Source organism: Bufo bufo, chromosome 6 (assembly GCF_905171765.1).
Source record: "Bufo bufo chromosome 6, aBufBuf1.1, whole genome shotgun sequence".
Taxonomy (NCBI): domain Eukaryota; kingdom Metazoa; phylum Chordata; class Amphibia; order Anura; family Bufonidae; genus Bufo; species Bufo bufo.
In genome coordinates, this window is record NC_053394.1 from 304,586,264 (window position 1) to 304,601,678 (window position 15,415).

The window sequence follows — 15,415 nt, forward strand, 5'->3', positions numbered from 1 at the left end:
CCTTATTGTCTGAGCTGAAACTTCAGTACCCACATCTGACAAATCTTTTTTCAGTTCCTCAGCAGTCACACGGGGACTTTTCTCCACTTTGCGCTTCAGGTAGCGCACAGCAGTTGAAGTCAGCATCTTCTTTCTGCCACGACCAGGTAGCGTTTCAACAGTGCCCTTTGCCTTGAATTTGCGAATGATGCTTCCTATGGTGTCTCTTGGTATGTTTAACATCTTTGCAATCTTCTTATAGCCATTGCCCTTCCTGTGAAGAGAAATCACCTCTTCTCTTGTCTCCCTGGACCATGCTCTTGACTTCACCATGTTTGTAAACACACCAGTAAATGTCTAGAAGGAGCTGAGTATCACAGTCCTTTTAAATCTGCCTAATTGGTACTTATTATGCTTGATTGCTGCTCCTTGACATCCACAGGTGTTTTCAATACCTGATCGAAAACACTTGAATGAGAGTGGTAGTCTTTCAGGGGTTGAATAATTGTGTCAATGAAGAAATCACAAAAAATAATACTGTATTACAAAAACAATTGATGTCATTTTAGTTGCATTTGGTTCTTTAAAAAGTCCTTGTAAGATTTCATTCTAAACACAATTACAAATGTACACTAAATTCCCTAAAACCCTTTACAGCATTGGGGGTTGAATAATTTGGAACACAACTGTACCTACTACCTATGCAGTTGTGCATCTATGTTCAGGAGCACAGACCCTGCACATATAGTGTGTTGCATCAGCAACCAATGAGAGAACTATGTGAGACTGGCGGACGATGTGTCCTTACTGGATGTTATGCGTGAAGCCATTGAGTTAACAAAAGATGAGATGGAAAGCGCCTGTGTGGCTGCGCAAGAATTACTGCACAGAGAGACTCCAGGAAACACATTCTATGAGTTTGCTAAGGACCTTTGTGATTCCCTAAGAGAACATAAGGATGAGATCTCTCAACTGAGGCACTCAGGTGAGCTGACTGGGCGAAGGCGGCCGGGAGATCGTACCAGGCTGGGCAAAACCCGTAGGTGTTGGAGGTGTGGAGAACCAGGCCACTTAGCCCGTACCTGTACAGCTACACAGCCCCAGCCTCCTAACCAACCGCCTTTAAACTAAAGGCGCCTGCTGCTGAGGGCCAAGTGGTGGGCTCCCTTCCCAAGGGCCCTCCTTCTTCTCCAAGGAACATTGCTGGATGTTGCCCTGTGGTCCAGGCAAGAATAAATGGACTATCGGTGGCATATCTGATTCATACATGGTCCGAGGTCTTTACAATGTCCAGCCAGCTTTACCAGGCTTGCTTCCAGGGTCAATGTGGACTTGAGCCCCCCTGGGTTAATCTTACAGCAGCAAATAATTTGCCCATTCCGGTGTTCGGAGTCACCTGGATGGATGTGGAGTTGTTGGGGAGGGTCTTTAAACAAAAGGGGATTGTGGTCCGAGACTGTATCTGTGATGGGGTGCATGTGATAGTAGGCATGAACATTCTGCAAGAACTAGATGGGTTGCTTATAAAGGAGCTGGGTGAGGGAAATGATAAGCACATAAATGTCACCCAAGAGGTACGTCAGACCCTAATGCAGCACCAACAAACAGGTTTGCTGACATGGTGGGCGCGGTGGGAATAATGCGAGTCCCCTGTCATAGTGCCGTGAATATACACCCCCGGAAAAAGGTCACCATACCCCTGACTGTAGGTACTCATAACACGCTAAAGGGAGCCACAGTCCTAGTGGAGCCCTCAGCTCCTATTACAGAACAGTCCCCCTGGGCTGTTGGACACACTATCAGCAGGGTGCAATGTGGAATGGTGGCGGTACAGCTGATAAATGTGAGTGAAGTGGAGGTGTGCATTCCACCCCATACTGTGCTAGTTGAAGTTCATGTGTTGCAGAGTGATGATATAGCCGTACTAGCTGTGCCCCTGGATTTGGTGGCTCCAGGTACCGACGAAGGTTATCTGTGGGAGCCAGAGGAATTTGAAAGACTGTGGGTCTGGAGAGTCTTCCCTTAGAGAGCAGTCTAGTGGAGGCTTTGCGTCGGTTACTACATGAGTTTCTTGAAGTCTTTGCTCGGCATGATGAAGAGTATAGCTGTATTGAGGCAATGGAGCATGCGATTGATACCGGCACCACTGCTCCAGTGAGGGAGAGGTATCGAAATATTCCTCCAGCCCTGTACCAAAAGGTTAATGGGCTCCTGCGGAAGATGATAGAAGGGCAGGTGATAAGAGAGAGCAAAAGTCCATGAGCGGCACCCATGTTCTAGTGAGAAGGAAAGACAGAGCCCTTAGATTTTGTGTGGACTACAGGAAGCTACACGCATGCACCCATAGAGATGCTTACCCATTGCCGTGGGTAGAAGAGACACTGACTGCCCTTCGTAAAGCAAAGTATTTCACCATTCTCGACTTAGCCAGTGGGTATTGGCAGGTGCCACTCAAGGAGTCAGATAAAGAGAAAATGGCCTTTATAATACCAATGGGCTTCTTTGAATTTAATCGGATGCTGATTGGGCTTAAGAATGCTTCCAGCACATTCCAGCGCCTGATGGAGCGATGTTTGGGAGATCTAAATTTTGAGTCGGTCATAATCTACTTGGACGACATTGTGTTGTACTCCAGCTCCATTGTGGAACATCTCCAGCATTTAAGGGCTGTCCTTAAACGGTTGATAAATTTAGGCCTAAAGCTTAAACCTTCAAAGTGCCGGATCGGACAGAACCAAATTAAATACTGTGACACAGTGAGAGGTTTGGTCTGGCAAAACAGGTATTTTCCTCCTAGCATGTGCTGCTGGGCTGATTTACAGCCAGGTGAGGTAAAATACCGGACTGGATTTTAAGTGCCGGTCTGGGTTTTGGCAGCACCTGGCTGTCCTTTAATAGGCAGCTGGGCTCAGAAGCGAGGTCTCTGTGTTGGGATCTGGGAGCCTTGTGTCTGAATGAAGGCTTACTACCTGTTTGCCGTGAAAACAGGTTGGTGCTGCTATGCTCAAGGACTCTTTTTTTTTTTTTTTTATTTATGTTTTTATTGTGATTTTCAAAGAAAAACAAGGGGTAACAGGGTACCAAGGTATAGGCACGCAGTCCTGGCTGAGAACAATTGTAAGTACATAGCGATTATGCAGAGGATACAAAGTTGGTTTGGTAATTACAATTTGACAATTAAATCATTACATAACAGTCATGAGGGAGAGGCATAGGTATGAGAAAATGAAGAGGTCTAAGTATCATAGGATAAGAGCAATCAGACATAGTATTAAGTGTTAGGATAAACCCATAGCCAATATGAGAAATGATTAGGGAGCGTGCCCACAAATCAGAAGAAGATGGTTTATGTAATATAAGCCCTAATCAGACCTCCAAATGTAAACAGGAGGATGAGATGGGTAATGTGGCATTAGGTTAAAGGAGAGCTACTAACATTGTCTAGGAGTCAGTACAATGTGATAGAGGGTCCAGCGTACCTTTGGGCGCCCTGTAATTTGACGAGAGGAACCATTTTTTAAGAAAAACCCCATGTGTGCGCGTTTCCCAAGAGGATAGCTCCTCAAACCTATGAAGTTGGTTCATTTTTTGGATCCATTGTTCCATGGTTCGAACCTGGGTTTGCAGCCAATATTTAGGAAGCAGGAGTCGGGCAGCCGTTAGCATCTGAGTGAAAACAAATGACGGTTTTACCTTAGGCTCTTCTAGAGAGAGGGATAAAAGGGCCAGTTGTGGAGACGGTGGTATAGAGGTGCCGCAAATCTTGTTAGCAGAAGCGAAGATTTCAGTCCACCACTTATGAATGAGGGGACACGTCCACCAGATGTGGAAAAAAGTCCCCTTCTCCCCAAGGCACCTCCAACAAATGTCCGAAGCAGATTCAGAGTATAATGATGTCTTATCAGGCGTATTATACCATCTAGTGAGAATCTTATAGCCGTTTTCCTGAATTCGGACACAGCGGGAGGCCCCATGGGGGGAACCAAGGAGTCTGGGGAGGAAGTTGAACGGAACAACGATATTGATGTCCTTCTCCCAATACCTCACAAAGGAAGGTTTAGCTAGCAAAGACGGAAGCCGCAATTTACCATAAATCTGCGATATGAGTTTCTTAGGGGCAGAATGATGGGAAATTAATGATTCAAACCATACTAGTGGACGTGTCAGATTAGGGATGGGCGGTATAGGCGATATAGGCGATATGCGATATAAATTTGGGCCACAATATGGATTTTCGCCATATCGCCTATATCGCCGGACTGCGATATGACCACCTGAATCATTACCCAGAAGCTTCTTTTGGCCTCCCGACTCCGCAATACCGCTGTACTGGCCAGGGCCGGCGTGCGCACAGCGTCAGGCCGCTTTGCTGACGCTGTGTGTGACGTCAGTGAGGTCCCGCCAGTGCTGGAAGAAGACGCCACACCGCGGACTCCATTAGCCAGCCGCTGCCGAGCACCCTGCAGGAAAGGTAAGTTTTATAACAGCTGCTCTCGCTCTTGTAGGGGGACTATCTGGGACTCTTGCTGGAGGATCGGGAGGGGGACGCTGGACTCTGGAGGATCGGAGGGGGACTCTGGAGGATCGGAGGGGGACTCTGGAGGATCGGAGGGGGACTCTGGAGGATCGGAGGGGGACTCTGGAGGATCGGAGGGGGACTCTGGAGGATCGGAGGGGGACTCTGGAGGATTGGAGGGGGGGGAGAGTGGATAAGGAAAGGATGGCCATGGGGGCTGATGCTGTAGTGATCATCTTCTGATGGCACTGAGAGTCTGAGACCATGCTCTCTGAATGTATAGCAGGGGAGGAGACACATGAAGTCTGATGATGGCAAATGCCACATTATCTGATGGCACTGGCTCACTGCTGGGGGACACATGTCTGATGGCAAATGCCACATGGGGTTGAGCTCAAGTGTGATGGCACTGACTCACTGCTGGGGGACACATGTCTGATGATGGCAAATGCCACATGGGGCTGATCTGATTGCACTGGCTCAAATTCTGGGGGGGGGGGGGGGCATGTCTGATGTGTCCCCCAGTGAGCCAGTGCCATCAGATCAGCCCCATGGCATTTGCAGTCATCAGACATGTGTCCCTCAGCAGTGAGCCAGTGCCATCAGATTAGCCCCATGTGGCATTTGCCATCAGACATGTGTCCCCCAGCAGTGAGCCAGTGCCATCAGATCAGCCCCATGGCATTTGCAGTCATCAGACATGTGTCCCCCAGCAGTGAGCCAGTGCCATCAGATTAGCCCCATGTGGCATTTGCCATCAGACGTGTGTCCCCCAGCAGTGAGCCAGTGCCATCAGATCAGCCCCATGGCATTTGCAGTCATCAGACATGTGTCACCCAGCAGTGAGCCAGTGCCATCAGATTATCCCCATGTGGCATTTGCCATCAGACATGTGTCCCCCAGCAGTGAGCCAGTGCCATCAGATTAGCCCCATGGCATTTGCAGTCATCAGACATGTGTCCCCCAGCAGTGAGCCAGTGCCATCAGATTAGCCCCATGCCCATGGCATTTGCCGTCATCAGACATGTGTCACCCAGCAGTGAGCCAGTGCCATCAGATTAGCCCCATGGCATTTGCCATCATCACACAGTCTGATAGATGATGGCAAATGCCATGGGGCTGATGGCAAATGCCATGGGGCTGATGGCACTGGCTCTGGGGGACATGTCTGATGATAGCAATTAGCAAATGCCATGGGTCTGTCTGACGCTGACTGACAGCAAATGGCATGGGGCTGATGATTTGCTATACCACATAAAAATATTGTTTTTAAAAAGCAATTAGCAATACGTTAGCAATAGTTTAAGAGACGGTTTGTCTTATTAGAGACGAGTCCTCGATTGCTAAAATAATCGTTTCCTGCAGGCGCCCTATATGTCATCAAGATCAACTTAAGTTGTGCCTGTTTTGGTCAACTTCATGGAGGCGCTTACAGCATGTGGGGAGGAGGAAGAGGAGGAGGTGCTCATAAAGAAGACCGGTGCGACGTCTGTCATATGGACCTGGTTTGGGTTTAAGAAGTCGGATGTGGAGCAGAAAAATATAATCTGCAAACTATGCCGGGCGACAATAATAGCGAAGAGAGGGAATACAACCAATTTGTTTCATCACCTCAAAATGAAGCACGTTTTGGAATACCAAGATAGCCAAAAACTGCGCCCTCCTCCACAAACGGCCAGTCAGTCTAGTGGAAAGAAAAAAGGTGGCCCTGCCCACCAGCAGACCGATATTGTGAAAGCATTTTCTAAAGGCACTCCGTATGACAAAAAAAATCGGCGGTGGATTGATATTACAAATGCCATTACCCTATACCTGTGTAAGGACATGGTGCCTTTTCTTACAGTGGAGTAACGCGGCTTTCAGAACATGATTGAGACACTCGATCCACGTTACGAGGTACCTAGCCGCAAACACTTTAGCCAAACTGAAGTGCCCAAACTGTATGACAAAGTCCGTGAGCAAGTAAAGAACGAACTCCGGAGCATAAAATACTATGCAACTACTACGGACTTGTGGTCAAGTCGCACAATGGAGCCTTACATTAGTCTCACAATCCACTTCATCAATGACGAGTGGAAGTTGTGTAGCAGATGCCTACAGACATCTTATTTTCCCGAGGATCATACGGGTGAACTGATATCTCAGGGATTGAAGGAAGCGCTCAAGTCATGGGGACTTAAAGAAGAGTTACAAGTCTGCATAACCACCGACAATGGCGCAAATATTGTGAAAGCAGTGGAAATTAACGGCTGGACAAGACTGCAGTGCTTTGGTCACAGGCTCCACCTCGCCATAGGTAGGTAGAGTTTCTTTTAGTCCTAGACTAGTTACATTATGCACTGGGGTTAATGTGATAATGATATCTTCCAATTTTGTCCTTAGAGAGAAGTGTGAAAGACGCCCGTGTTGAACATGCCATTGGCAAATGCAAGAAAATAGTGAGTGCCTTTTCTTACGCTTGGAAAAGGAAGAGAGAAATGGCTAATGCCCAGGCTGAGCTAAACCTGCCTCCTCACCGCCTCATCACTGAAACACCAACAAGATGGGGGTCTCGACAACAGATGATTCAGCGGCTGCTCGAACAAGAGAAGGCCATATCACAGGTCCTGAAAGCAGACAGGAAAACCAGGCACCTGGTACCAACTTGGCAGGACATTGATGTGTTAGAATCTATGAACAAGACCCTCAGTCCCCTGTTGGAGTTTACAGATGCTCTGTCTGGAGAAGAGTATGTGAGTGTGTCGACTGTCAAACCTGTGCTCCACCTTCTAAACACCACAGTTCTTCCTCTAGCTGATGATGACATTGACACAGAACTGATGAAGGACATGAAGACAGCCATCCTCAAGTATTTTTTAAATCAGATAATTTTTATTGAACATTTTACAGTGTAAATACACGTTTTATCACATTACGTACAAGGATGACATAGAGACATACTGTCCATAGGGCTAGTAACAAAAAGGACACCAAACTATGTGTAGTAATCAAGTTTCAATCCAACCCCCCCACCCCTCCCATCCCACCCCACCCTAACCTAACCTGCAAAATTCAAAGGCACATTGTTAAACATTTCTATTCAGACGTCGAAACGACAGCCATGGATCCCACAATTTTCCAAATTTCGCTGGGCATCCACGCTTCTGGTACACCATCCGTTCATAACTCAGCATCGTGTCAACCGCACTTATGAATTCGCCTAGGGTTGGCGGCGCTGTCTGTATCCAATGTAGGGCGATTAACTTCCTAGCGACATATAACATTCTACCTATAGCTATTTTATGCACCTGACCGGTGGCCAATTCAGAGACATATCCTAACACACACACTTTCGGGTCAGAGGGTATTCGTACTTTGTAAACGTCCTGTGTTGTCTGACGTACCAACTCCCAGTATCTCCCTAACCTCTCGCACGTCCACATCATATGCAACAAATCTGCAGAGACCACAGAGCATCTTGGACATTCATCCGTGGGTCTAAACCCTATACGGAACAAAAAAAAACGGTGTTTTGTAGACTCTATGGACAATAAACAGCTGCGAGAGTTTACGTCCTTCACTCAAGGAAGAGAGAGGTATCGCCTCCAGTATGTCAGACCATTGGTCATCAGTTAATTCGCCAACATCTTTCTCCCATTTACTTTTAGCCGCAAGCGGATGTGACATTAGAAACTTATCAAGCAACAGCTTGTATATACAGGAAATCATACCTCTCCTCGCCCCCCTGGACAGGATCTGGTGCAATGCAGCATCTCTCCCTGCCACCTCAGTCGTACCTTTAAATGTGGAGTTGTATGCGTGTCTCACCTGAAGGTACTTAGAAAAATGGGTTCTAGGCAGTTCATACTTCTCCTGAAATCTGGTAAATGACATGAACTTGTTTTCCTCCAAAAGATGGCCCAACCTCAGAATACCCTTCCTTTTCCATGCCCCAAACTCAGACAGGGAGAGGAATTCCGGCAGCACGGGATTGTCCCACAGTGGAGTGTATTCCGTATTGCCGAAAACCCCCCTCAGGAGCTTGACCTTATTCCACACGGACTGCATCAAGTGTCCCAAATCACCCATCGGACCACTCTTTCCAGCCCCCTTAGTCTCAAGGATCAGCAGTAGGTCATTAGAGGACAAGCAATGTTTAAACAACTGACACGACATCTCACTCGACTCCAGTTCCATCCACCCCTTAAAATGTTGGCCGCCAGGAAGTACACCCAGGGGTTTGGCACTGCAAGGCCCCCTTCTGTTTTAGGATATTGCAACGTTTCAAGCTTAATTCTCGGTTGCCCCTTCCGCCATATGAGCTCCCTGAAAGTAGCATTGATTGGAACAAATTTGGACTTTGACAGCCAGACCGGGGAGTTATGTAGAACATAGAGTAGCTGGGGCATCAACACCATTTTAATGAGATTAGCTCTTCCCGCCACCGACAGATATAGTTTACACCATGCCTTAGTTTTATTACGAAATTTAATAACCAGCGGGTCAAAGTTAAGGCGCCCAAAGTCTCGGATTCTCGGGGATATATGGATACCCAAATACTTAAAGGTCGCTACACATGGAATACTTCTGTCTCGCACTGTCTGTGATTGCACTTGCCCGTCAAGCAGCATAATCGCTGACTTACTCCAGTTAATAGTCAGACCCGACAGATCCCTGAAGCAATCAATGATTTTCATAGCCGCTTCCAACGATGGACCAGTATCCCCCAGAAAAAGCAAAGTGTCATCTGCATACATCGCCACTTTATTATTAATTGTCCCATACTGGAACCCCCGAATGTCCGTTGACTTACGAATCGCTGCGGCTAATGGCTCAATCGCAACTGCAAATAGCAGAGGCGACAACGGGCACCCCTGTCTAGTACCTTCAGATCATCATATATAGCAGATGACCGAAGAGAGTTCATCTTCACAAAGGCAGCAGCAGAAATTCAGGCACTGCTAGAGATGCAAGCTGTGTCTGCCACAGAGTCATCATCACCATCACACACAAGCACAGGAGCTGCTGGAGAAGCCCAGAGAGAACCCAAGAGGAGTAAACGAAGTCTGGGCAGCTTTTAAAAAAAATGCATCTGCTCAGCCTGGCCCAGCTGCCCTCACTGACAGAGAAGCGATTAAAATTGAGCTTAAGAGTTACCTGTAGGCACTGGATGTAGAAGGAGAAGCTGACCCACTGGAGTGGTGGAGGTTGCACCAGGCTAATTTTCCCAGGGTGGCAAGCCTAGCCAAGAAATATCTTTGCATTCCTGCCACAAGTGCCCCTTCAGAAAGGGCATTCAGCACCAGTGGCAATATAGTAACATGCCACCGATCTGCACTGAAGCCCGAGACTGTGGACAAACTTGTGTTTCTGGCGGAAAAACCTTGGCTGAAGTGCATTATGTAATGACAGGACCCCTCAGGAGGCGTGCAACGCTATACTCCTGTATTTATTATCTCCTTATTGGTGACTCCAGAGGACCTGAGCGTTACTTTCGCACCCTCACTGAATAGTTTTATTGAAATTCTACTTTATTGATATTGATATATCCTTTAAAATCACTTAGTGTTAGACAAGGAAGTGGAACTCAAAAATGTGATTAAAATTACTCAGGGAGTTCAGGTTATAGGGAAGGGACGTGGCCTCCCTGAGTAATTTTAATCACATTTTTGAGTTCCTTGTCTAACACGAAGTGATTTTAAAGGATATATCAATAAAGTAGAATTTTAATAAAACTATTCAGTGAGTGTGCGAAAGTAACGCTCGCTCAGGTCCTCTGGACCAATAAGGAGATATTAAATGTAATGACGGCATGCAAGGCTGATGTTCAGTCGCACTCGCACTACATATTGATTTGCAAGTTTGCAATTTGTTATATATTTAAAGGGAACCTGTCCTGTCATCACCTTTATGCTGACCTCACTGACAGCAGCATAAAATAATGACAAAAATGCTGATTTCAGCGGTGTGTCTCTCATTAACTAAAAGTAAGTGGTTGCTGAGAACCAGCATCATAATCACTGCAGCCCAGGCCTTGAAAAGAGTCAAATCTACCTGAGAAGAGTCCTGGTTACTCATAATCTTTTGCTCTCCCGGCCCATCTGCTGATGATTGGCAGTTCTCTCCTAGACAGAAAGGGAGAAAACTAGGTAGAAGACTGTCAGTCATCAGCAGGTGGCAGGGAGAGCAGGAATTCATGAATAACCAGGACTCTTCTCAGGAGGCCGGGATTCTTTTCCAGGCCCAGTCAGCAATTAATGTGATGGTGGTTCTCGGGCAACCACTTACTTTTAAACTATGCAGACTGATGAAATCAACTCACCTGTCTCTACTTTATGCTGCTGTTAGTCTGGGCAGCATAAAGTTGATGACAGGTGTCAAATTCCCTTTAAGGCTGGGTTCACACGAGCGTGTCCGGATTAGGTCCGGATGCGTCCCGGTGTGTTGCGGCAAACCCGCGCGAGTAGGAATGCAATTGCAGTCAGTTTTGACTGCGATTGCGTTCCGATGTTCAGTTTTTATTGCGCGGGTGCAATGTGTTCTGCACGCGCGTGATAAAAAACCGACTGTGGTACCCAGACCCGAACTTCTTCACAGAAGTTCAGGTTTGGGTTAGTTGTAGTGTAGATTGTATTATTTTCCCTTATAACATGGTTATAAAGGAAAATAATAGCATTCTGAATACAGAATGCTTAGTAAAATAGGACTGGAGGGGTTAAAAAAAAAAAAAGAATTAACTCACCTTCTCCTCTTGTTCGCGAAGTTCCCGGTATGATGAGTTGTGGGCTAAAGGACCTTTGGTGACGTCAGATCACATGCTCCAATCACATGGTACATCACCACGGTGATGGACCATGTGATTGGAGCATGTGATCTGACGTCACCAAAGGTCCTTTAGCCCACAACTCATCATTAAAGAAGTAAAGAAGAGACCGGGAACTTCGCGATTAAGAGGAGAAGGTGAGTTAATTTGTTTATTTTTTTTAACCCCTCCAGCGCTATTTTACTAAACATTCTGTATTCAGAATGCTATTATTTTCCCTTATAACCATGTTATAAGGGAAAATAATACAGTGAATAGACTGTCACCTAGCAACCATGCGTGAAAATCGCACCTCATCCGCACTTGCTTGCGGATGCTTGCGATTTTCACGCAACCCCATTCACTTCTATGGGGCCTGCGTTGCGTGAAAAACGCAGAATATAGAGCATGCTGCGATTTTCACGCAACGCACAAGTGATGCGTGAAAATCATCGCTCATCTGAACAGCCCCATTGAAATGAATGGGTCCGGATTCAGTGCGGGTGCAATGCGTTCACCTACCGCATTGCACCCGCGCGGAAATCTCGTCCGTGTGAACGCAGCCTAACTGTTTACCGTTAAGAAACCTGTTGAACTTGAAGGCTTTTTCGTTCAAATATGTGCAGCTTTTTATTTTTGTGCAAGTAAGGGCTCGTTCACACATCACCGTTTCTCCTTTCCGTTCTCCAGCTCCATTAAGGAGCAGGAGAACGGAAAGGACGGATTCTGCAGATAACTGACACACCTAACTGAGCGTAATGGAGCCTAAGGACCCCATAGACAATAATGGGGTCCGTTCCGTGTCCGCTCAGAACATGATTTTTTAGCGGAGACTAAAGTCCTGCATGCACTACTTTTGTCTCCGCTCAAAAATCATGTTCTGAGTGGACACGGAACGGATCCCATTATAGTCTATGGGGTCTTTAGGCTCTGTTACCCTTAGTTAGTGGTCAGTTATGTGCCGAATCCGTCCTTTCCGTTCTCCTGCTCCTCAACCGAGCCAAAAAGGAGAAACGGTGATATGGATGGAGGGGAGCCTAAGTAATCAGGATAGGAGGAAGAAATGTGATGTTATTTATTATTTTACATTTTGCAATTTGCACTTTATTTTCAAGAAATTTGTGTTTTACTAACACTTCATCTTTACATTGTTTGGAAAAAGATGTGTTACACAATACATATATTAAAAATTTCTTGCAAAGTTTATTAATTTGCATTTTTTGTATACATACAGAAGAAAATAATATATCGCAATATATATCGCATATCGCACATGATTCAAATTATATCGCAATATAGATTTTAGGCCATATCGCCCACCCCTATGTCAGATCCCCTATTCTAACATGTTGTTTCAGATAAGCTCTAAGGTATGATATGGAAAATATCGCATATGTGGGGGTTTAGTAGTGTATTTGTGGTTTCTGGGTCCATCCACTCGCCAGAGGGAAGAGCCAGTAAGATAATAGAAATTAGGGAAGACTTAAGTCCTTGGGAAGTCGACGTTCTTAATGAGGGGGGGGGGGCTGTGTCAATTATGTCCTTTACTGTCAGTAAAGGGGAGGGGAAAGGGATGGAGCAGTGTGAAGCTGAAAGCCACTTCCAAGCCTCTAATGTGGCTTTGATGATTGGATAGTGACTTAGTTGGCCGGGAAAGACAGATTGAAATCCTAGGAGTAGTGCTCTAGGTGACCTGTTCAGTATGTCCACCTCGGTCTCTACTGCCAGGGAAGGCGAGGTAGGGTGCAACCATGCAACAGCTCGGGAAAGAAGAATGGCCTGGCCATATAATTCAGGATTTGGGAGGCCTATTCCCCCTGCTTGTCTGGGTTTAGTGAGGAAGGAGAACGAAAGTCTCGCTTTCTTTCCACTCCAGATGAAGGATCTGAACTTTTTGATAATTGAGTCATAGTAGTGTTTAGGGACAGAAATAGGTAGGACTTGTTGCAAATAGGTGAGGCGAGGAAGAATTAATGACGCAAGGAGGTTTTTGCGGCCAAACCAGGATAGTGTTGGGTTGGATTGAGCCAGAATGTCAATAGCATTAAATATTAAAGTTCTTAAAGGGGTGTAATTGAGTGAGAAAAGGTTGTGGATTTTGGGGCTAATTTTTACTCCTAAATACGTAATTGTAGTAGAGGACCAGTTAAACTGGGAGTCAACCATCAATTGGTTCTTTGTGGATTGAGGGATGCCCAAGCAGAGGACTAAGGATTTGTTGGCGTTAATTTTAAACTCTGAAGCTAAACTATATGTGTTAAGGTGGATCTGAATACGTGGCAGAGAAACTTTCGGGTTAACCGTCATCATAAGGACGTCATCGGCAAATGCAGCAATTTTTTGTTCCCTGCCTCCCAAACATAGACATTCAATCTCCCTGTCCCGTCTTATATTAGAGAGAAGTGGTTCTAGTGCTAAGATAAATAAAAGCGGGGAGAGGGGGCGGCCCTATCGAGTCCCATTACTTATTGGGAATGGGGAGGATAGATTCCCATTCACCTGTACCAGGGCCGTTGCATGCTCATACTTGGCGAAAGTTGCTTGTACAAAGGAACCAGGAAGACAAAATCTCAGCAAAGTATGTTTTAGAAATTGCCAATTTATCCTATCGAATGCTTTCTGAGAAGAAGCAGAGGGGAAGAAATTTTCTTGGCATGACATAGGGTATTAATCACTCTGGCGGTATTGTCTTTGCCCTCTCTATTGCGAATAAAGCCAACCTGGTCCCCATGCACAAGATCAGGAAGAAGGATAGCTAATCTGTTAGCTAGCATTTTGGCCAGGAGCTTGAGGTCTATGTTTAGGAGGGATATGGGTCTGTAATTAGAGCATTGTTTAGGATCTTTCCCATCCTTTGGTATAAGGCTACTTTCACACTAGCGTCGGGGCTCCGCTTGTGAGCTCCGTTTGAAGAGTCTCACAAGCGGCCCCGAACGCAGAATGCATCAGTCTGGCAGCGTTCAGCCTCCGCTCCGCGGAAAGCTTGCAGCGTTCGGGTGTCCGCCTGGCCGTGCGGAGGCAAACGGATCCGTCCAGACTTACAATGTAAGTCAATGGGGACGGATCCGTTTGAAGTTGACACAATATGGCTCAATTTTCAAACTGATCCGTCCCTCATTGACTTTCAATGTAAAGTCTGGACGGATACGTCTGAACAACTTTCAGACTTAGAATTTTTTCTAAACTATAATGCAGACGGATCCGTTCTGAACGGATCCAAACGTCTGCATTATAGGAGCAGATCCGTCTGTGCAGACACCAGACGGATCCTCTCTGAACGCTAGTGTGAAAGTAGCCTTAGTGAGATATGTACCACGGTCATATCTCTTGAAAGTGTGCAACCACGTAAAGTCTGATTACAAACCTCTAAAAGGTGAGGAAGAAGGAGATCCTGGAAAGTTTTATAATATGAAATCGGAAAGCCATCAGGGCCGGGGCTCTTTCCTGATTGCATTTGAAGCATTGCATTCTTGAGTTCCGTTAAAGTAAAAGGGGCCTCTAGTTTTAGCTTCTGGTCAGTGGAGATAGATGGAATTTCAGCTGATTCCAGGAAGGCCAGGATGGCGGATGTACGCCTATCTGAAGTCACAGAGGGGGTAAGATTATAAAGATTATTGTAAAAGGAGCGAAATTGTGCTGCTATCTGGTGGACAGAGAAGATTGGGACTCCTTCGGGCGAGGTCAATTGGTGGACATAATTTGTGGATCTCCTCCCCTTAATCCTGTTCATTAAAAATTTGGTGGCCTTATCACCATGGGCGAAAAACTTATGTTGGGTATTCATATAATACTTGGCCGCTTTAGTTATTAAGAGAGATTTAAGTTTCGCCCTATACTTTGACAGTTCATTAAGATGAGAATCAGAGGGGTCTTTTTTGTGACAAGATTCAAGATTTTGTATTTTATTAAGTATTTTATCCATGGCTTTCTCCTTTAGTCTTTTTTGGTGGGACCCAATGCTGATAAAATGACCCCTGATGACGGGCTTATGGGCATCCCAAAGAGTGTTAATGGAAATGTCTGAGCACTTAGTTATGGAAAAGTATTCTGATATATATTTAGAGATTGAGTCTACTGAATCCTGGTTACCTAGGAGAGTCTCATTTAGTCGCCAATTGAAGCACGAGGGATTTTCAGTG

General features: G+C 45.9%; 1 protein-coding gene across 1 annotated transcript; it reads left to right on the top strand.

Annotated features, from left to right (window-relative positions):
* Positions 1-795: 795 nt before the first annotated feature.
* LOC121005694 (E3 SUMO-protein ligase ZBED1-like) lies at positions 796-13,181 on the top strand. Its single transcript, XM_040438467.1, has 5 exons — positions 796-964; positions 1,339-1,553; positions 6,641-6,791; positions 6,878-7,343; positions 13,112-13,181. The coding sequence occupies exons 1-5, from the start codon at positions 796-798 to the stop codon at positions 13,179-13,181; spliced, it is 1,071 nt and encodes a 356-aa protein (XP_040294401.1).
* The last annotated feature ends 2,234 nt before the right edge of the window (positions 13,182-15,415 follow it).